Genomic DNA, 23741 nt, shown 5'->3' with positions numbered 1-23741 from the left:
GGAAGTTTCATTATTTACTTCGGATTCAGTGCAAATCCACTTCCTGTTATCCCCCAAACGTAGCAGAGAAAGGTTTTCGAAAAAAAAAACAGCCATGGGGAAGGGTTTCAATAATTATATGACCAAGAAATTTTTTCATCCATCAAGCAAGGAAAATATCAAAAGGGTAAGATGTTAATAAGTTCACACATACAGTCTTCACACAAAACTTTTTGACATGCAACTTGTTTTTCATAAAATTTCTCTAGATAATATTTTATGACTTGTGCGGCATCTTTTCAGTAAAATGATACTGGTCTTCGCCGTAAGGTTTGTGATTAATCGTGAAAACTGACTATGTTTTATTGTTTTTTTATCAGCTCATGCTGTTGGGTGTTTTGGGGTTGTCAGAATCCCAATTCCTTTTGAAACAATAAAAAAGAAATATTTATAGCGATACACTAACCAAAACATGATTAAGATTTTATCAACACATAAAAAAACATTGTCAGAATCTCACTTTATTTAGAAACAATGAAAAAAAATAATTTATATATATATATATACAAATGTATATATAGAAACTATAACACAAATTTCCAACGTTGTCAGATTCGCACTTTATTTACTAGAAACAATGAAAAAAAATATTTATAACAATACACTAACCATAACATGATTAAAAATTATTCAACACAAAAATAAAATACTGGTCGTCAGAATCTCACTTTATTTAAAAACAATGAAAAAAAAAATATTTATAGCAATACATTTACCATGACACAAAAAAACCTTGTCAGAATCTCACTTTATTTAGAAACAATGAAAAAATATATATTTATAGCAATACACTTACCAAAACTCGTTTACAAATTATTAAACACAAAACCAATAAAAATTGGGCACGAACATGTAGGGTGCGAACGTGTAGGGTGCGAAAGCGAAAGAGAAGCGAACGTGATTGGGCACGAAAGGACCCGGATTCCACTACTGGCACTGCGCAGCAAAAACTTGAGTGCTGTGAGACAGTGCAAGTCCATAACATGATAAATTTACCCCAAATTTATCATGTTATGGACTTGCACTGTCTCACAGCACTCAAGTTTTTGCTGCGCAGTGCCAGTAGTGGAATCCGGGTCCTTTCGTGCCCAATCACGTTCGCTTCTCTTTCGCTTTCGCACCCTACATGTTCGTGCCCAATTTTTATTGGTTTTGTGTTTAATAATTTGTAAACGAGTTTTGGTAAGTGTATTGCTATAAATATATATTTTTTCATTGTTTCTAAATAAAGTGAGATTCTGACAAGGTATTTGTGTCATGGTAAATGTATTGCTATAAATATTTTTTTTTTCATTGTTTTTAAATAAAGTGAGATTCTGACGACCAGTATTTTATTTTTGTGTTGAATAATTTTTAATCATGTTATGGTTAGTGTATTGTTATAAATATTTTTTTTCATTGTTTCTAGTAAATAAAGTGCGAATCTGACAACGTTGGAAATTTGTGTTATAGTTTCTATATATACATTTGTATATATATATATATAAATTATTTTTTTTCATTGTTTCTAAATAAAGTGAGATTCTGACAATGTTTTTTTATGTGTTGATAAAATCTTAATCATGTTTTGGTTAGTGTATCGCTATAAATATTTCTTTTTTATTGTTTCAAAAGGAATTGGGATTCTGACAACGTTTTTTTTCATGTGTTGAATAATTCGTAATCATGTTTTGGATAGTGTATTGCTATAAATATTTTTATTCATTGTTTATGGTCAATTATGGACAAAGTGAGATTCTGACAACGTTTTTTTTTGTGTGTGTTGAATACATCTTATAGCAGTTTTGATCCAGGGCATTTATTTCCATATTAGCAGTAATCATACATAATTAACATTTAATAATTAATCATCAAATCAATTTAAAACAATATTTTATTTAAAAATTCCCGAATTTTTATTTATGAAAATAAAAATATTTTGATATAAACATCTACAAAACATCTAAAAATTTATCAGGTTTTTGAATAAAAAAAAGGGTGCGAACATATGCTGATTTTTTGCCAAAATTACGGGATTTGGACTTTAAAAATTTCATGAAAATAGCAGTTATACAGACTTTCAATCTCAAATTTCCACTCCTGAAAAATGGCTTCAAGCTTATTTCTGAGCGGGGCCATTCGTATCTAGTTTTTATGATTGAACTGTTTTTATTTTGGCCTAATAAAAAAATACTTGTGTTTCCACTAAACCTACAATGTACATACCCTAAATTTTACTGTCTGTCCTTCAGAACACTAAGTCTCACAGGGATCCTCAAAATGGATGCTAGCCATTAAGATTTGTGTGTCTTGAAGACTTATTGAAAATCAACCTTTACAGGACAATATTTAATAGTATTTTATGATGAAATTATGTGCGACTGAGTGGATACTTTTTCACAGCATCTGACACATTTAAATATACCTTTTCTGTGGAAAAGTGGACACTTTTTCACAGGACACTTTTATGGCTCACATAATTACTCCAAGCCTTCATTTCTTCAATAAAAGATATTTATATAAAAAGTTTTAAAGAACAAAAACATTTAGTGATTGCCCTTGGACAAATAAAATATGCACAACATGACAAGGACACTGGAACTCTGTTATTTTATTTTAAGGATAATGATTATATATGTAGGACTCTGAACCGTGATGGTGACACTGAAGTGCGTTTTTGATCACGCTGAAATGCGATGGTGGCATTTTTACGCTATCTTGTTGATAGCTACACCGATGTACGATGGTGATTACGCTGAAGTGCGATGGGTTACATAAACTATATTTTTAGTGTTTTTCATGTTCACATGTGGATTAAGAAGTAAATATGTTTGCTAGAAGCAGCTTTCTTGTTTATTAAGTAAATCATCGTGAATATTTACTGTCATAATTGTAACGTTGTAGCTAGTTTACTTTGGACAAAAAGAAGTCAACATTCATACAATCGTTCCAGCCGCTACATGCAAAGATTTTCTTTCCATTGAAACCAGTGCTTCTTTCAATTACTGAAAATGTGATAGCAGTTTAAAATGCAATATAATAAGTGCCTAATGAACTTATCACCGTATGTGGTTTTTACTGCAACTAAAGAAAATATGGAATGTTTTTGTATATCCAACATGAATACAAGTAAATAAATTCCTAATACTACCAGTAAAGTGAAATAATTAATAAACAGGGGAAATTTAGCCACTCTGTAGCAGATACTTTTTCCAAATATACAGAAGTTATGTTTTTTACGTACTATGGTGCTTGGAAATCTCTAACTACATACGGGTCCGCAGACAGGCTCTCCGTCTTAGGATATTACGGTAAAAGTAGAACTGAGAGCTGAGATCACTATAACACATATAGTAATCACAGATGAGGGGAACACAGTAAAGATAAACTGTTAACGCAGAATGGTGTTCTCATGCAGCAAACTTAAAGTTAGTAAAACTCATTGAGTATGAAACTATAACTAAGGACATATATAGACCATCGCACTTCAGTGTCCCCATTGTACCTCCGAGTCCTACATATATTCCATTGTCATTACTCATTTAGTAACCTTCATAATTTTTTAACACAGGACAAGTAAGAAAAGAATAGATATTCTCAAGAAAAAAAATGTCTTTGTTGATTAAAATTGAACATTGCTTGACAATTACATTCATAATCATTGCAACCCTGTCAATTGAGTCTTAAGAGGATTCTAAGAAATAACAATATAGTTTTTTATTAATTTTTATACGACCGCAAAAAAATTTTGTGGTCGTATATTGGTATGACATTGTCGTCGTCGTCGTCGTCCGGCGTCGTCGTCCGAATACATATTGGTTTTCGCACTCTAACTTTGGTTTAAGTGAATGGATCTTTTTGAAATTTGACCATAAGGTTAAATACCACAAAAGGAAGGTTGGGATTGATTTTGGGGGTTATGGTACCAACAGTTAAGGAATTAGGGGCCAAAAAGGGGCCAAAAATGAGCATTTTCTAGTTTCCAGACAATAACTGTGGAACAGTGTATGGATCTCTCTGAAATTATACTACAAGTTTCCATACCACAAAGGGATGGTTAGGATTTGCTTTGGGGGGTTATGGCTCAAACCGTTTAGGAATTAGGGGCAAAAAAGGGGGAAAAACAAGGTTGTCCTGGTTAATGGACAAATACTTTAGTACAAAACATAATTTAAAGCAGTGTAAGGGAGATAAATCAAATACATCATTGAAATTATCTCCCTTACACTGCTTTTAAATTATGTATAAAGTAATGGTTAATGAACAATAAAGATAATCTAAAACAGTGTAAGGGAGGTAATCCAAATACAACGTTTTGGTTACTTCCCTTACACTGCTTTTAAATTATGTTTAAAGAAATGCATATTTATAAAGGAAGACCAGTAAAAATATCTGCAAATGTTTTCATCTTTTTTTTTTACAAAAAAATCCATATGAAAGATTTGACACTATATTTTTATTAATTCTATTATAAAATAGATTAAGTTAGCACTATGGTAAATTTAAATGGGTAATTATGGTTGCCAACTCCATTGGAAATTTGAATTGAGATTATGACCATATCTTGAGGGAAAGAATTTTTTTGGGGGAAAAAGGGGGGGGGGGATAAAAAGAAATTGTGGGGGGCCAATTTTTTCTCATTTCAGATTTCAGAAATTAAAAAGAATTTTTCTTCAAATATTATTTTTTTTTCAAATTTCAAATATTGAAAAATTTCAAGAAGTAATCTTTAATTGCACAGTATGGCGCATTAGATTTGTAAAATCTTTGATCACATTTATTTATTTGTTATGCCGAATCTAACAGTGTATTTAGATTTTTAATTTTGGGTCCAGTTTTCAAATTGGTCTACATTAATGTCCAAAGGGTCCAAAATTAAACTTTGTTTGATTTTAGCAAAAATTGAATATATGAGGTTCTTTGATATGCTGAATCTAAACATGTATTTAGATTTTTGATTTTTGGCCCAGTTTTCAAGTTGGTCCAAATTGGGGTCCAAAATTAAACTTTGTTTGATTTCAACAAAAATTGAATATATGGGGTTCTTTGATATGCTGAATCTAACCATGTATTTAGATTTTTTATTTGTGGACCCCGTTATCTAATTGGTTCATATTGAGGTCAAAAGGGTCCAAAATTAAACTTTGTTTGATTTCATCTAAAATTGAATTATTGGGGTTCTTTGATATTCCAAATCTAACCGTGTATTTAGGTTTTTAATTTTGGGTCCTGTTTTTTAAATTGGTCTACATTGAGGTCCAAAGGGTCCAAATTAAACTTAGTTTGATTTTAACAAAAATTGAATTCTTGGGGTTCTTTGATATGCTGAATCTAAACATGTGTTTAGATTTTTGATTATGGGCCCAGTTTTCAAGTTGGTCCAAGATAGGGTCCAGTATTTAAACTTTGTTTGATTTCAACAAAAATTGAATATATGGGGTTCTTTGATATGCTGAATCTAAACATGTATTTAGATTTTTGATTATGGGCCCAGTTTTCAAGTTGGTCAAAATTGGGGTCCAAAATTAAACTTTGTTTGATTTCAACAAAAATTGAATATATGAGGTTCTTTGATATGCTGAATCTAACCATGTATTTAGATTTTTTATTTGTAGGCCCCGCTATCAAATTGGTTCATATTGAGGTCAAAAGGGTCCAAAATTAAACTTTGTTTGATTTCATCGAAAATTGAATTATTGGGGTTCTTTGATATTCCAAATCTAACCGTGTTTTTAGATTTTTAATTTGGGTCCCGTTTTTTAAATTGGTCTTCATTGAGGTCCAAAGGGTCCAAAATTAAACTTAGTTTGATTTTAACAAAAATTGAATTCTTGGGGTTGTTTGATATGCTGAATCTAAACATGTGTTTAGATTTTTGATTATGGGCCCAGTTTTCAAGTTGGTCCAAGTTGGGGTCCAAAATTATACTTTTTTTTATTTCAACAAAAATTGAATATATGAGGTTCTTTGATATGCTGAATCTAACCATGAATTTAGAAATTTTATTTGTGGGCCCCGCTATCAAATTGGTTCATATTGAGGTCAAAAGGGTCCAAAATTAAACTTTGTTTGATTTCATCAAAAATTGAATTATTGGGGTTCTTTGATATTCCAAATCTAACCGTGTATTTAGATTTTTAATTTTAAGTCCCGTTTTTTAAATTGGTCTACATTAAGGTCCAAAGGGTCCAAAATTAAACTTAGTTTGATTTTAGCAAAAATTGAATTCTTGGGGTTCTTTGATATGCTGAATCTAAACATGTGTTTAGATTTTTGATTATGGGCCCAGTTTTCAAGTTTGTCCAAGTTGGGGTCCAAAATTAAACTTTGTTTGATTTTAACAAAAATTGAATATATGGGGTTCTTTGATATGCTGAATCTAACCATGTATTTTGATTTTGGACATTGGACCATAATAGGTAAATTAAAAAAATTCAAGTTCTTAGACCACATTCTTTCTGTGTCAGAAACCTATGCTGTGTCAAATATTTAATAACAATCCAAATTCAGAGCTGTATCAAGCTTGAATGTTGTGTCCATACTTGCCCCAACTGTTCAGGGTTCGACCTCTGCGGTCGTATCAAGCTGCGCCCCAGCGAAGCATTTTATTTTTTTTAATATAGGTATGGATGGCTCAACAGAAAACAGAATTTGAAAAGAAGAAACAGGAAGATTTACTTAATCAGTATCAGAAAGAACAAGAAACATATCAAAATAGGTAAAATAACTGCTGTTTAAATATAATAGTATTCATGGGTCTGTCATTCAGGATATTATTTTCAAAGTCAAAAAAGGAAAGAAATTTTTTGTAGAATAATGCAAACTAATTTTTTCAGGCTATTCCAACTGTTAGAAACAAGATGGTGTTTTATTTTACTGTTAATGATGTTTTACCCTAAATCCATTTGATAATCTACATGATATACCCTTCATGTACAATGTATATACTTTTTATCAGTTTAACTTGGATTTCATACATCCCAAATTCTTAATCCCAATAATTTCGAGTGCTCGTACAGTTACATTGCAGAAATGCTTTGTTTCTATTGATATTTCTTTAGATATTGGCATGCTAAGCATAAATCTGATGATTTACCGGTACATGTAGATCAATTTCAGTTGATTTTATACAATAGCAAAAATTACTAAAGTTTTAGGCTGAGGTCAAAATCTTGTCACTATTTAACATTACTTTTGATAAGTTTGTTTCTACTGTTACTTGGCAAATAGATGATGAAGTTTTGTTTGTTTCAGGACCTTTATAATTTCCCTAAAAAACTTTGATTATCAATGATTTAAAAGTGTTTCAAAGGTTTTCTTGATGATGAAAAATTTGCCCTAACAATTTTGTATTTATTTTTGTTAGGGCTTTACTTGGTGATGAAAAGGCAAAGCTTGGTTTAAGTTTTATGTATGATGCCCCACCTGGACTGAAGAAAAAGGAAGATGTAAGAGTTTTTTACACAGTTTTTAAAATGTCCTATTTTATACCATTTTACACTACAAATTATTGAGGTTTATCTTAGCTTGTCAGCATTTTTAAAAGTAGTTTTGACTGAAAGTGTAAACAAACATGAACATCAGACATGAACATATAGGTACATGCAAAAATAGACAATTCAGCAATGTCATGAATGTAGTCAATTTAGATCCATTTGCATATCGGTTTTCCCCAACACCCTTCAAACTATTAACATCACCTTTAAAAAAACATTGAAGAAGATGCTGAAATAGACAATTCAGCAATGTAGTCAATTTAGATCCATTTGCATATCGGTTTTCCCCAACACCCTTCAAACTATATATACATCACCTTTAAAAAAACATTGACCAATGTTTCAGTTAAAAAAAATAGAAAAAATATGACAAAACAATTTATGTATTAAATATATTCATGATTGCCTGTATTATAAGAATGGTTAATGTTTACAACCAGCACCTCAGCTGAGATATTCATGAAATATTTCCTACTTGACATTAAACAAACAAAAATCAAACAACATCAAAGTTACAAGATCATGAAGGCACATTTCATACAAAATTTCAATTTGATCTACCATGAACAAGTTTTCAATGATAAATTTGAATTCACAGGAAAAAGATGTTGAAACAGAGGTTAAGTTTGAATGGCAGAGAAAATATAATGCTCCAAGAGAACAGTAAGTTATTATTTATTGTGTATTTAAATGGTAAACATTAATTTGCTGATTTATTGTCTTGCCTCTAGGAAGTCACAGAGGCAAGACAAAGACTTGTGGTTAATGGCATTACCCTCAACAATTTGTTAAAGCTTGTGATGAGGTCAATCTTTAGGGGAAACCACTAGTGGTGATTCAATGATATTTGTTATGCAGTTGATTTAGCATTGGTACATCTCATTTCCATGGAGATTATTTCACCCCACCCCCTCAGTCATGGTGTATTGACTTTGTGCATTTTATATGTTAAAGTGTGTGGTTAGGTCAGTTTTAAGTGATAATTCAATTGGTATTTAGTATGCAGTTGTATTTGTGTATACCTAAAGTGGAGATATCATCCGTGTTGCTTTTTGATCCTCTGATTTCATTTTCCTGAAATTAGTTGTCTGGCTTCATGTGAACATACTCATTTTCACGTTAATCACTCTTCAACTTCTTATTTACTGTATACTGATTTTGTTTTATATATTATATGATTGTTCATTTTCTTGATAGAATAATGCTAACACAACCAGAATTAATTGATATTAGCTCTTTAATCCATAGGCTGTCAGTGCTGCAACTTTTGTACTTTGTATTCTTTTCAGTACTTACACAAGATTTATTATTACAGGTATGCCAAAAATGATGATGAAATACGTGACCAGCCTTTTGGTATTGAGGTTCGTAATGTTCGCTGTATCAAATGTAGAAAATGGGGCCATGTTAATACAGACAAAATATGTCCACTATTTAATAGAGATTTGACAGCAGAACCACCTCAACGTAAGTTTATTTTGAACTCACTTGGTCCTGAGATGAGCTACTGCCATTACTCGCTATAATCTGTTGTCCAATATTGATTTAATTGTTATCCTTAGAGAGTATATTTGATTGTTATCCTTAGAGCAAGGCTTCCAAAACGGTCATATATTCCGGACATTTGTATAATGTCCGGTAAAAGTCCGGCTGGGCAAAGCATGAAACGGTCATCTACTTTTTAGTTTCAAGGCTTTCTTAAGAGACAGTCATTTTAACATAATTCGCGATCTTTTTGACCCAACCTTTTGCCTTTAACAGCCACACATTTCCAGTCATAAAAGTGACATGATCATTAAGTACTATCAAAACAACCCCTACTTAAATACCTTCTCATTTCAATCAAGGCTAATTAGTTGTCGAACAGCTGAAATTTACCTGTTCAGGTGACAGGTAAACTATTTTGAACCGGACATTGATCGGTCTATTCAAAGTTATTTTCTTACATTTCAGCGGTTTGCATCTAATTAATTTAGTCAAAAAGATTTAAATTATCAGAAATACATTTACAAATATGATTTGATGAAAAAAATAAAAAGGTGAAAATGAAAAATCGTCATAACCACGTTGTTTGAACCAAAGACATGTCTCTGTTTGAACTAGTACACGCAGGTGTGAAATTTAATTATGCATCCTAATTTCTTCAAAAAATGTTAAAATTGTCATTGATACCTTTATCTCACGTTTATTTCGAATATTTTCTTGAAGAAATAACGTAGCAAAGAGAGTATATTTAATTGTTATCCTTAGAGAGTATATTTATTTAATTGTATGTGATACTTCCACTGCAGTCTTTAGTGTAAATAGATGTTAGGGTTGATATTAATTTGTTTAACAGTATGCTACCTATGGTGATCTTTTTAATGTTTTTATCTACATTTACATATATGTTGCTTCTAAGGTGTGGAGGTACTTTGATTTAGCAAGAATGAATGAAATATCATGTTTCCAATAAACATTTAAATTGTCAAACCTGTAATTTCATGTATTTAACTATTAAGAATTTTTCAGTAACAATATTGAAATATAAAATTTGAAAGTTGCATATACTTTTTTGCAATTTTTCATGTCTGGAAAAGTTTTAATTTTACAATTACCAGTACTTTGGTTTTTTATAACCCTGCCTTCTTTCTGAAGTCGTATATAGTGATGGACGAGTTTGTCTGTTCATCCTTCTGTCCCCCTTTTGTATATGCAAATGCTCCTTAGCCTCTTGACCAAATTTAAGGAAACTTTTTATATGATGTTTTTTGCATATCCATTTTTATTTCTTGATCTGAATGTTTTTTGGGGGTACTTGATGTGGACTTAGTCATATTTGCACACTATAATTCACTTTGGTATCAGCTTTTCCTCCTAAACCTTTGAACAGAATTTTATAGAACTTTCTCAGAATCTTAACCAATATGATGCCATTTTGTACCTCCTTATTTATTTGGATATACCCTAGCAAATCATGGACTTTGTGATTGCTTTATGTAGTTGGTTTAAGGGGGGAGGGGTAACATTTTGTTAGCGTTGCTCACAGTACCTCTAGTTTATCCATTGTACTACTATCCCTTAACATCTGTTAATCCTGCTTAAAATCCAAATGGTAATAGAACATAGTTTTTACAGGATATCCAATTACATTTAGATATATCATGATGTAATATGATGTAATATCTGTCCATTCTTGTACAACAGATTTTTTGAAAAATGACTTTTATTTGGTAGTCTTCCAGTAACCTAAATCACTTTTAATTGCTAATCTCCTAGGAGCCTGAATCATTCACCTGTCTAAACTACCCCTTTATAGCTGAAAAGAGTATTAACTTAAGACTTTGATTGAAGTAACAAAATGGTACTCCCTCAAACCCAATTAAATCGCTAACTGTTTCAATTGGTTCACTAGTTTTCCATGGCCTCACTGGCTTTTTTATATGGAGATATTTAAAATTCTTGACCAAGCTGACCCTTTTTTGGCCTCTTAGAGCAACATTGGACTTATCATCAGGATCAAAGTAACAACACACAGTAAATACTTTCTAAAGGACAATCCTGCATGCATACAATAAATTAAGTTTGCTTTTACTGACTTTCGTTAAAAGTAACATGAAGATTATTGGAAGAAAGCTCCCTTTAAGTTTTCACAATTGTCTGAATTGTCATTTTAAAAGTCATGGGACTTAAGTTTTAGAAACAGGGGTGAATACAATTTTACTCTTTATACATGCTTTGAACAATTATTGTCATAATATTTTGATTTGTCTCAAACATTTAAAAAAGTAGTGATTGATATATGATATATAACTCCATAATGTTTAACACAAAAGACATGAAATTTGTAAGTAATATCAAACCAGTTAAGGTAGCCTCTTTTTTTCGTTTTGATGATTTTCCAATTTCTTTTTTCCAGAGTTGTGATTTCAACCATAATGCAACAATGGTGACATGCATATTATTTGCTCATTGCACATTGTTTATTGCAGAATTTTGGACCATTCCTTTATTATGACAATGTTCATTAATCTACTGAGTCTTGTCTCCGTGTCTCAAGGTTTTAGTTTGTCTAATTTTGGAACAACGATTGTTGATTTACTCTTAAAATTGTCTAGTATCTGCTGAAGATATTTGGTTTAAGTATCCTATAAGCTGTATTTGCTTTTGGAATAAAGTTTTATGAATTAGTAATTTAATTATGTTTTTACAGCATCAACAAGTGCAGCAGCTTTAGTAGAAGGGATGAAGGAGGATGGATTTAAATTAAAGCAAAGCATCCTGGGAAGAATGGCTGAAGATCCATCTGCAGAACATGAGGTAATGATAGTAATATTGCATAGTTGATATTTTGGGATGTATCCATCATGACCATGTACATATCAGTTACATGCATACTTACCTGGTAATAGAATATTGTGTAGTAGATAGCTATTATATGTGTGCATGTATATAAAGTATATAGGGCTTTTTTCACAAATATTTTTGATTTGCTTTGTTTGTGGCAAAGCACATTAATTTGACTCAGTGGAAAATGCTATGGTCTGAGAGAAACTGGTCTGGGCATGGCAGTCTAAAGAAGGACTTTCACAATTTTTTTCTGATTTTTTTTTACTTCACTTGCGAGGTAGTCGATATTAAGGCATACTTTAGATTTAAAACACTGTCAGTATCTATATGAGTTGGTTTCCACTTTTTTTGGAAGAATCAGATTTCTACTGAAGAAGGGAAGCCCACCCACCCAGAATTGCCATTTCTCTCTAATTTCAATTTTCTTTCAAAAGTTCGAATTTGGACTCAGATGCACCTTGTACCTGATGAACATAACAGTAAATACATGTAGCCTCAGTTTGATAGGACATGCATGAATTTTGAAATCAATTTCAAACATCTAACCTCTAAAGGTATGGATATGAAATGGAGCCAAAAACAAGATTTGGGGAAGACATCATTATATCACCTCCCCACATAGTAAGGGTCAATAGTTTAAAGACTTCATTTGAACCAATGTTTGAAGACCCTCTAAAAATTCTGTTTTACTTAATTTAAATGATTTCCTTAAATTTATCTTCAAATGATCAAATCTCCAATTAATAATGTATAGTTTTTATTCATAAAAATTGACATGTGTTGATACTTTATTTGAAATTCAAGGAGCCAAAGTTGTATGCAATTTTTTGTTAAAATATGTGACATAGACCATTTACTGCACCTTGACCTTAAACTTGAATGTAAACTCAAAAGTACAGTAATGCATCATCTATTTTATGTCATGATGGCTTTGGCATAGGGGCTGATGTGATGTATTCAAGTCTTGTTTGTACCTTCCTTTAACTACATGTAGTTAAATTTGGATAAATTCTTTTAATTTAATTGTAAGTTTTGCATTTCTGTTGTTTTCTTTTTCAATTTCAGATATTTTCTAAAATGTGGACTTAGTCTATAAACTGTATTTACCTATTATCATACAATTTTCAAAGATATGTCATATTCAAACTGTAAATGAATATTTGAGTGTCTAGTACTACTAATAATCAATTTTATTTACACAATTTAAGAAGATGTATTATTTCTCACAGAAAAGTGATTGTTAAACCAATTACTGTAAAAAAAACATTATACATTGGTATATTTTGTAGATAAAACATTATATATTGGTTATATATTTTGTAGACAAAAAACTTTACATATTGGTTATATATTTTGTAGAAACTGTTAGAAAGTGGAGATGAAGATGACCCTGAGGTTAAGTTTCTGAAGTCACTCAGTGCTAAACAGAAAAAAAAGTTACTTAAGTAAGCATTAATATTGAATAAGGCTTTACAGGTGTTTTGCTAGATATTAAAACTCTCTAATAGAGTTCAGTACAGTTCATTGATAATTTATTAGCATGACCTATATTTAATGCTTAAATTTTTTTTAACCATAGTAGCAAAGCAAACTAAATCACAATCATAATTTTCTTAAAGACAACGCCCAAAAATGAATCAATATTTTGTACTAACATATATTATTTCTAAAATAGACAAAACCTCATTTGTCTGCCATATACCATTCCTACTCGCTTATTAGTCAGAAAATTGGGAGTAAAATTCATAATCCAGAGAGGGGGACCGACTAATAGACGAGATCTAGCGACCAGAGGAAAAATCCAAGCTTGAGAAAAGTGGTCAGGAGTGAATTTCCTGGTCAAAACTACGTTTTTGATTGCCAAACCTACATAAATCAATAAATAAAAAGTTTTTGTTGAAAATAAATGACTACAATACTGTCTTTGTGTTTTATTTGTTCTTTGGTAAACATTTTCTGCAAATTCGTGTTGAAATTCTACTGTTTCCGGTTTGTGTATTGATTTTCATGGTCACATGGTTTTCCTATAAACCCAAAAGAAGAGCCAAGAACCAAAAATGAAAAGGAGATAACAATGTACCAAATATGTGAAAGGATGTTTTCAGCGGAGTTATTGTGATATCATGATATCAATTCAATGCTTATAAATCATATAATAATCAAAAAATAATTTTAAGATTCATTCACAAAATCAAAATATTATTCATTAAAGTGTCTCAGGTAAACAAAAATTACAAAATTGATTGACAAGCCAATATAATCCATTGATAACCCCAATTAAGAGACAAAGAGTTGTATTTACTAAAGGTGTGAAAACTATCAGTGATAGGTAAACAGATGACACTAATGAGTTGGAGTTAGTTATTTTAATATATTGATTAGCTTCACTTAATTTTTTTAATCCTTTAATCATCACAATATAATAAGAATTATGAAGTGTACATGCTCATTTAACACCAAGTTATGTATGCTGTGAAAAATATTTTCATCAAGTGTTGATTGACTTTAAATTTTTCAGGTTCATATTGGTTTATATTCGCTTTTCTCAAACAATAGGTTATTAGTCATACCCTACAAAATCATTGATGCATTATGTAAACAACACATGGCTAATCTAACATTTGAACAGTGAACAAAACAAGAGAAACGAATACATCTTTATTATTAACAGCAATATAAATTATCATGATCAGCATCAACTAAATTCAAACCAAACAAACATTAATGCAGAAATGAATATTATTCCTGGATTTGCATTGGTTTTACCGGCGTTCAGTTACTGTCAGCTGAAAAAAAAATGCCCAAATTTTGTCCGACTTATACGAGGGTCAAGACTAAATCCTTAGAATTTGGAGCTGAAAAGGGCCCCCGACTTATAGTAGGATCGACTATTAGGCGAGTATCTACGGTAGTCTGTATAGTAATGTATCACAAAAAAGTCGCAATCCAGTATTAGAAAACATGTTATTTTCTTAAATTTTCTGTTTAATGTTATTTTTAATGTTGTCACATAATTCCTTGCCTTGGGACTTCTAGTGGTTGTTTTGAATGACATAAATGTATAATGTATTCAACACTTGATTTGAACGACTTTAATCTAAAAGAAAAGACTTGAAACTGTCCTAACACTAAAATCAAAATGAGGAACTTATTATGTTCCTGGCTTCAATTTCATTCTTTGTTAGGAAATCAGAAAAGATTTTTCAAATGCTTTAAGTCAAAAGAAAAAAATTGTACTATGATTTTGATAAAAAAAAATAGGGTGCTCTCTACTTCTTCATGTTCTTCAAGAAAAACACATTTCTGGAAAAAGTAGTCAAAAACTGTGGAATTGACATTTTCTCCTATTTTTTGCTGTTGTGTAATATCCTTAAACCTGCCTGGCCATTTGAATATTTCTACAAAAAAATGGATTATACATGCCAGAATTTCGTAGTTAGTGCATTTTGGTCTTGCATATATTATATAGTTTTTGATTTCATTTAAACATGCTACTTTACCATGGGAATAATTTCAAGTTTTCATTTAATTTGCTGACATCTGTGTATTTTGCATGAATTTTGGTTGCTTGTTTTGTTCAAAATTATGAAAATAATATATATATAATCATGTCGCAATAAGTTGTCTTTGCAACGCATTAATATGTCCTGAAGTACTACATTTTCATATTTGTACACCAAGTCAACAGGGACCTGGTTCTTTTCACAGATAAATTACTGAACGACACCAATTTAATCACTAGGGGCATAATTATACCCCCGCTTTAAAAAAGTGGGGGTATACTGTTTTACCTCTGTCTGTCCGTCCATCCGTCAGTCTGTCCGTCCGTCCCATGATTATTTTTCGTCGCATCTTTCTCAGGAACTTCATTACAAGGAATTCTGAAATTTGATTTCAGGGTTTATATGAGTCAGCTTTACCGTGTGATGTGTTTTCAGATTCATCACTCACCAACTTCCTGTTTACCGAACACTTACATCATTTTACACATGACATCCAAGTTGAAAATTTAAGCACATTTTTCTCAGGAACTACATTACAAGGATTTCTAAAATTTGGTTTCAGGGTTTATATAAGTCAGCTATACGGTGTGATGCGTTTTCAGATTCATCACTCAACAAATTCCTGTTTACCGTCAAGTATTTGGGCGGGGGTATCATCAGTGAGCAGTAGCTCGCAGTTTCACTTGTTTCATTCTGAGTATGAATGAATGGAGATGTTAGATATGCATCAATAAGACACACATTTTCAACTTAGTTTATAGCACCATCAATTACCATAAAGGATTGATTAACTTTTGTTTAAAACGTGAGTGATCTATTTAACGTTTCTGTATTTTGTGGTTTTTGTTCACCTACATAAGATTTTATTTATAGGAAACTGAACAAACTTCAAGAAGGGAAAGAAAAGAAGTCGAAGAAAGACAAAAAGCAGAAAAAGAAAAAGAAGCATAGGTCTTCATCAGGTAATAAAGCAGTCAGTTGCAGAATCACAGCTTAGTTATTTATGTATTCTGTCAGTAAAATGCTGCTGCTTGTGTTTTTTCTAGCAAAAGAATTTAAATAGAATAATGAAACAGAATTTGCAAATGCCATAATTTAAGACTGGGATAAATGAAATTATGTTTAGTCACAATATTTTTCCACAGTTCTCAACCTGTTTTTAAATTCACTTGTGTTGCAATTCAAACAAATTCAACATTCTTGTCTACTTGCTGTCAACAAATGCTCAATTCATTTTGCTGCAGTGTTTCATGCTACAAATTTGTATATCATCAGGTTTAAGCATTTATACATTGTCAAAAGTCAATCAATTTTTATTAGCCAAACAAGTTATCTAGCTTTTGTTTTGCTGTAAAAATTAAATTTAGAATGACCATAACTGTTAATTGGTAAGTGGTCACTCTTCTATTATAAGATACTTAAATATATTGCTTAAAATTGTATGAATATTGATTAGAAAAAATTGAAATAAAATCAGCAAAAAATACCTTATACTCTTCTTTAGGTTCTGAAGATGAAAGCTCAAGAAGAAAAAAGAAGAAACGAAATGAAGAAACTGACAGTGAAAGTAGTAGTGAAGATTCAATGAAGAAAAGAAGAGACCATTCTAGTTCAAGTAAATTTTAAATAAAAAAACTTCAGATAATTTAAATCTTTGTGTTTAGGCTTTTTTGACATATTTTTTGGTAAATTTGAAAATGAGATCTTTACAAATTCACTAAAATTGAAGTAATCTATCAATGAAAGGAGATTTATTGTAGTCATCCATGAGACCAAGCAACCACAATTTTGTTTTTAAAAGCATAAAGTGTCCAACTTAAGTTCCCAAAATACACAAGTCTGTATACCATATTACAATTTTGTCCTGGAAAGAATGTTTAGGCACCCACCAAGGCTATGCCCTTTTAAAGATAGATAAGATTTTTTTTTAAAAATATGACAAAAAAATTTATCTGTAAAAATTTTAAAAAGCAAGCAAGTGGAGTCTTTTAATACGACCGCAAACAAATTTTTGTGGTCGTATATTGGTATGACGTTGGCGTCGTCGTCGATGTCCGAAGACACATTAGTTTTCGCACTCTAACTTGAGTTTAAGTGAATGGATCTCAATGAAATTTTACCATAAGGTTCAATACCACAAAAGGAAGGTAGGGATTGATTTTGGGGGTTATGGTACCAACAGTTAAGGAATTAGGGGCAAAAGGGGGCAAAAATAAGCATTTTTGTAACTTCCAGACATAACTTGTGTGTAAGTGTATGGATCTCTCTGACATTGTACCACAAGGTCCCATATCACAAATGGAATGCTAGGATTGATTTTGGGGGTAATTGCCTCCAAATTTTAGGAATAAGGGGCCAAAAAGGGGCAAAAATAACCATTTTTCTAGTTTCATGACAATAACTTGTGTGTAAGTGTATGGATCTCTCTGACATTTTATCACAAGGTTCCATATCACAAAGGGAATGCTGGGATTGATTTTGGGGGTAATTGCCTCCAAATTTTAGGAATTAGGGGCCAAAAAGGGGCAAAAAACAAGCATTTTTCTAGTTTCATGACAATAACTTGTGTGTAAGTGTATGGATCTTTATGAAATTGTACTACAAGGTTCCATATCACAAAGGGAAAGCTGGAATTGAGTTTGGGGTAATTGCCCAAAAAGTTTAGCAAAAAGGGGCCAAAAATAAGCATTTTTCTAGTTTTCAGACAATAACTTGTGTTCAAGTGTATGGATCTCTCTGAAATTGTACTGCAAGGTACGATACCACAAAGGGAAGGCTTGGATTGATTTAGGGGGTAATTCCCTCAAAATTTTAGTAATTAGGGGCCATAAAAGGGCAAAAAAACAAGCAATTTTCTAGTTTCCAGACAGTAACTTGTGTTCAAGTGTATGGATCTCTCTGAAATTGTACTGCAAGGTACCATACCACAAAGGGAAGGCTGGGATTGAGTTTGGGGGTGATGAATCATAAGGGGGTTCGAAAAATTTCGGGGGGGATTTTTTTTTCTTTAAAATTTTCCATTTTAAATTGGTTATTTCTGATTTATATATAAAAGCAAATAATAATGATATGGTTTGAATAGGTAAATTAAAATTTTTTAAGTTCTTAGACCACTTTCATTCTGTGTCAGAAACCTATGCTGTGTCAAATATTTAATAACAATCCAAATTCAGTGCTGTATCAAGCTTGAATATTGTGTCCATACTTGCCCCAACTGTTCAGGGTTCGACCTCTGCGGTCGTATCAAGCTGCGCCCCAGCGGAGCATTTTATTTACTTGTAAAATCAGTGTCATAATCATCTGTAACTGATCAATAATTTTGGTTACAATAAACAGTGTTTCACTAAAATCAATTAACAAAATTGAATAACTCTGACCTAAGAAAACAGGAGTAACATTTGTGTGTGTTCATTCCCCAATGTATTGCTTTTCAATTGTAAAAGGTATTTGTGTATTTCGGGGTAGGAAATATATTTTTATCCTAATTTTTGTTGTGTCTTTCTTTCTTCAAATCAAAATTCAATAATTTAAAAAAACACTACACTATCCTTTAAAACTTCCTTTTGCCTTCCATATAAAAATCATTAATGACAAATGTTTATAGTGTAAAAGTGTAATGTTGACTCTAAAAAGTAAGTCCATTTATCAGTACAATACAAAAAATATTTTTTTTAAATCAAACTTTTTTCTTCTGATTGATATTGAAGATTAGCTTCTGTCCAAGTTTCATAACAATCCATGAAGGTTTACAAATTTATCGAGTTAAAAATATTTAATCCAAATCTGTATGTAAATGTTAATTGAAAAAAATATAAGTCCATCAAGTTTTATAAAATACTATGAAGGTTTGACAAAGTAATTGATGTCTAACACACTTTAACATCAAACTGTGTCAATATGTAAATTGCAACAAAAAAACTATGTCCTGTTATTCAGTAAAATAGGACACAGCAGACAACAATATAAGGTAGGATCACTATGTCTTTCTACTTCGACATTTTATGTAGCAGGCTCAACAACAAAAAAATCGGTGCACCTTCCAAAATTGAAATATTAAAAGAATATCCCATAAATTGAAATGTTACAAATAAAAACTTTTCAGTAAGAATATTGAAATTGAAATACTATTAATTCAGAAATTATTTTAAAAAATTGTGAATTATGTGACAGGGTGAGTATTGCAAAAATAAGAACTTGCATTGTGACATCTGATACACATATAAGTATGCAGATTTTTCTGAAATCACATTATTTAATCTCACTTTTGCTCTGACATTTTATGTACTGAAAATGTGCTTATCTTTCAAAAAAACTGCAGAAATGCAACTATGCAATATTGCTATATCAAGTTTATGTCGTCCATCACCATACCTCAATGGAATACTTAAGTGAAAAATGCACAAATCTTTCCAACAGTGGTTTTGATCACTCTGATTCAGTTAGAAGGTTGATATTTAATTCATGTTTGTTTCTTCTTTGTTTTTTTGGCTTATGAGTAAGTGAAATATTTTTCAGTTTAAAAAAATTGTTAGACATATCAAATGTATTATCAGTTGTTAAGCTTTGAATATAAATACTCAATGCTAATAAATAACAGATTTTTGTGATTGAGTGAATAAACTCATTATTTAATTAAGACAAATATTTAGATTTAACATTGCTCTGAGTAATGATATAAGTCTTCAGGGAATTGACCTTTGCATTAAGTAATACTGCAAGCTTCCATTCAATTATTTTTTGTTTGAAAAACTGCAAGCTTTTAGTTGACATTATATGGTGTAAATAATTTTTGTGATAGGATTAAAAAGCAGGTTGGGTGGGTTTTAAAAGAATAGTTTTAACATTTTTGATATTATGTAAGTTTTTGTTCTTAATATTGACAGAAGGAATTTCTTTTATTGTTCTTTCTAATCAATTTATATTCCCTTTTCCACATATTTTTAGTTGAGTTTAATTTAAAGGTAAAAAGGATGTACAATAAAAAAAAATTCTGCTATATATGAAACATAATATTTAGTTTAGCTGTTTTTCAGCCTTTGCATAAAAATATAATCTGCATTAGACATTTTACACATATTGATTATAAAAAAATCTTTCATTCTCCTTATTTTGTAAATATCAGTTTTATTTTATGCTAAACAAGAACTTACCAAATACAATGTTTGTTCATTTTACCTAGAAGTGGAAATAAATTGTGATTTTTTTTTTTGGCATCTCAGCAAATTTTGAATTTTCTTCAGACATAAATTTGAAGTCTAAAAGAAGAGATAAAGGCAAAGGAAAGATGAGAAGATACAGCTCCAGTCCTGACAAAAGGTCATCAAGAGAGAGACAAAGAAATTACAAGGACTACAAACAGAACAGTTATAAAAGTTCTAGTGACTCAGACTCAAGTAGTAACACAGGAAGTGATTTTTATGAGCAAAAGTATAATAAACAGCCACATGATTCTAGAAAGAAAGATAGAAGAAATAGATCACCTGATGATAGAACAGATTCAAGAGATAGAGTCAGAGATTCTAAATCAAGTAGAATATCTAAAGAGCAATCACATCATAGATATACAAGGTCAAGAAGTAGGACACCATCCAAAAGTAAATCTAGGAGGAACAGATCTATGTCTAATGAAAGAAGAGAGCAATCACATTATAGATATACAAGGTCAAAAAGTAGGTCACCAGATGAAAATAAGTCTAGGAGAAATAGAGCTATGTCAAATGAAAAAAGAGACCAATCCCATCATAGATATACAAAGTCAAGAAGTAGGTCACCAGATGAAAATAAGTCTAGGAGAAATAGATCTAGGTCAGATGAGAGAAGGTCCTATTCTCGAGAAAGATATGAGTCAAGATCGAAGTACAAAAATGGAGGTCAAAGAAGTAGTTCAAGATCTCCAGATCGTCAACATTCAAGATACAGCACGTATGGTGGAAGGTCATCAGTCAACACCCCACCAGTAAAAGGCTGGTTCTCAACTGCCGAATTAACACCAGGAGCTAAGGATAAAAGATCAAGAAGTAAGACAATTAATAAATAAATTAATGTTTTGAGTTCAATATAGTGTAACATTTCAACAAAAATATTTCAAATGTTCTGTTGAAATAATAAGGGATGATTCTTCTTTATGATCTAAAGTGTTTAAGTACTTAAAGGTCACTACACCACATACACATGTGAAAAATTACAGAATTTAAATTGAAATTTTGAAAACTGAAAACCCATTGTTAAAATGTTAGTTTCATATGAGTGAATCAGTTAAATTAAACTTAAAGTAAGTAATTGAAGGTGAAATTTGGATTATAGAATTCAAAGGAAACTTGATATTTTCTTATTACTACTTTAAGTAAAAAGAAATTCTGTATTTTAGAATGTTTGTATGTTTGTTCTTAAATATAAAGTATCATAATGTTTAAGTAATTCAAATTTCTATGAACTTCCTAATTGTTATTTCCGTCATGTTCTATGTGACATTTAGATGTGTCAATTTATGTGTATTTTACTAACATCTTCATATATATATTATTTACTAATGTTAATGGGGATGGCAGGATAATGTAGTGGTATTTTATGTTTTTTTTCAACTAACAAATGTACAGAGTTCAATAGAATATGAAAATTACTATTGGGTTCACGCCATACTCGGTTAGCTATCAATGATCCTAACTGTGTAAAATGTAAGTCTTATTCAAGTCGGTAACAGAAAGCATAAAGGTAAATAAAATGACGACAGTTGCAGACTTTAGACAAACATGTATGTATATGTAAGCTTGTTTTGGATTTTAATATATAAAAACACCACTCTTATAAAGGTCGGGCACCATTGCATTTACCTTGTCTGTCTATTTTCTCAGGTACTACCTAACAGAATCACTTCATATTTTGCCAGCTTCAGAAATCTTCAGAGTGAGTTGTAAAGTGTGGGTGCTTTTTATGCGGTCGTATAATTTGTATTTGTCAGACACTTTCTTCCTATTTTTGATACTTAAATTATAAGGTGGGGTATGCTTAGCACAAAAATGCTTGCCACTTCTTGCTTGTGATTGCTTAACTCTCACGCTAATGGACAACACTCATTAAAAGCAAATCTGTGCAACTAACTGTAAAAATAAACTCAAATGGACTTTACTCATCAGATTCTAAATCATAAAAAACTACCAAAGAAATAACATGCACAAAAAAAGGTAATCTATAAGAACATACTGAAATCAAGTTTAAAATCCATTTGTACATTAATCATTTTACTATTCTGTTTTCAGCTTCAGTATGGATAGTTGGATCATCTATTGTTTACTGGGCTCATAAGAGGGCATCTCAGCTGAGAGACATCAACCTGGGTGTAAAAACCTCAGAAGCCTGTGTAGAATGGTATGGAACACGAGGAATGAGATGGAATGCACTGTTGCCAAAGTTGATGGAACTTGTACAGTCAAAACCACCCCCAGATGTATTAATATTATATGTTGGTTCAAACGATGTTGGCTATGTCAAACCAATGGACTTGGTCAAAATGATTAAGAATGATTTAGGTACCATTAAAGAAATGTGCCCTGATACTCAGTTGATTTATAATGAAATCCTGTCCAGAATCAACTGGAGAGGTGCTCCAAATAATGAGGATGGCGAGCAACAAAGATTGACTATAAATAAATATGTCAAACCTGCAGTGGAATCCATGGGTGGATTTATGATTCATCATCCAGATATAAGAAATGTAAATCTCGCACTGTACCGTGACGATGGGGTCCATCTCAATGATGTTGGTTATGATATATTTAATGGTAATGTTGCCGACACAGTCAGAGCAGCCCTGTTGAAAATTAAACTTTAAATTAAACAATCATATTATTTATTCAAATATTTTATTTTGAACTTGTGTATTATTATTTTTAGAAAAAAAATGTTTAATGCAATAAAATGAATAGATGTAAAGTTTATAATTTATTGTCTGGCCTGCTGCTAAGCGACACTTAGAAAATCTGTCTCTGTTGTAGACAGTGTCAACAATTGATAAAAGTTGTGATTATTCATGGTCTATTGACTCTGAAAGTTTTGCATAGTTTAAATTTCAGCATGTGCGTTATACTATAGAAATTATATTTAGGCAGTACATGACTGTCAAGAGAAATTATATTCAGACAGGCCATGACTGTGTCAAGTTCATTCTAACGGTTTAAGATGGTCATATTATTGAATACTATTGTCTGTTAGTCTGTCCATCTGTCTGGGCATTTTCTTGATCTTTCCTCAAATTTTCACACTAGCTTTTTACCATGAAGACATTTAGTCATTACCAAGTCCTAAAAAAATTTATCAAGGTAGAAGAGCTAAATAATTGGTATCTTGTATACAGATGGATTCTGCCTGGCATATTTGTTGTCTTTGAAGTAATTTTCTT

At 31.1% G+C, this 23741-nt stretch overlaps 1 protein-coding gene across 2 annotated transcripts; it reads left to right on the top strand.

The window, feature by feature from the left end:
• The first annotated feature begins 6 nt into the window (after window positions 1-6).
• On the top strand, window positions 7-23275 carry LOC127728516 (corepressor interacting with RBPJ 1-like). 2 transcript variants are annotated; one of them, XM_052235926.1, is made up of 12 exons: window positions 8-166; window positions 6642-6736; window positions 7385-7466; window positions 8113-8177; window positions 8830-8981; window positions 11707-11813; window positions 13203-13288; window positions 16220-16308; window positions 16851-16961; window positions 20587-20914; window positions 21008-21363; window positions 22603-23275. In XM_052235926.1, the coding sequence occupies exons 1-12, from the start codon at window positions 95-97 to the stop codon at window positions 23172-23174; spliced, it is 2115 nt and encodes a 704-aa protein (XP_052091886.1). In that variant the 5' UTR covers window positions 8-94; the 3' UTR covers window positions 23175-23275. The 2 variants fall into 2 exon arrangements, with proteins under 2 accessions (XP_052091887.1, XP_052091886.1); XM_052235927.1 differs by having other exon boundaries at window positions 7-166; window positions 20587-21363.
• The last annotated feature ends 466 nt before the right edge of the window (window positions 23276-23741 follow it).

Source organism: Mytilus californianus, unplaced genomic scaffold, assembly GCF_021869535.1.
Source record: "Mytilus californianus isolate M0D057914Y unplaced genomic scaffold, xbMytCali1.0.p SCAF_2, whole genome shotgun sequence".
In the NCBI taxonomy this organism is placed as follows: Eukaryota; Metazoa; Mollusca; class Bivalvia; order Mytilida; family Mytilidae; genus Mytilus; species Mytilus californianus.
The sequence above is the reverse complement of the archived record's forward strand: the minus strand, read 5'-3'. Positions and strand labels throughout refer to the sequence as shown.

What these genes read in the sequence shown, in the direction of transcription:
- LOC127728516 (XM_052235927.1), top strand. Translation starts at nt 95, where the DNA reads ATGGGGAAGGGTTTCAATAATTATATGACCAAGAAATTTTTTCATCCA. An exon ending in CAAGAAACATATCAAAATAG is followed by an intron (nt 6,737 to 7,384) that starts GTAAAATAACTG and finishes TATTTTTGTTAG; the next exon opens with GGCTTTACTTGGTGATGAAA. An exon ending in TAAGGATAAAAGATCAAGAA is followed by an intron (nt 21,364 to 22,602) that starts GTAAGACAATTA and finishes TTCTGTTTTCAG; the next exon opens with CTTCAGTATGGATAGTTGGA.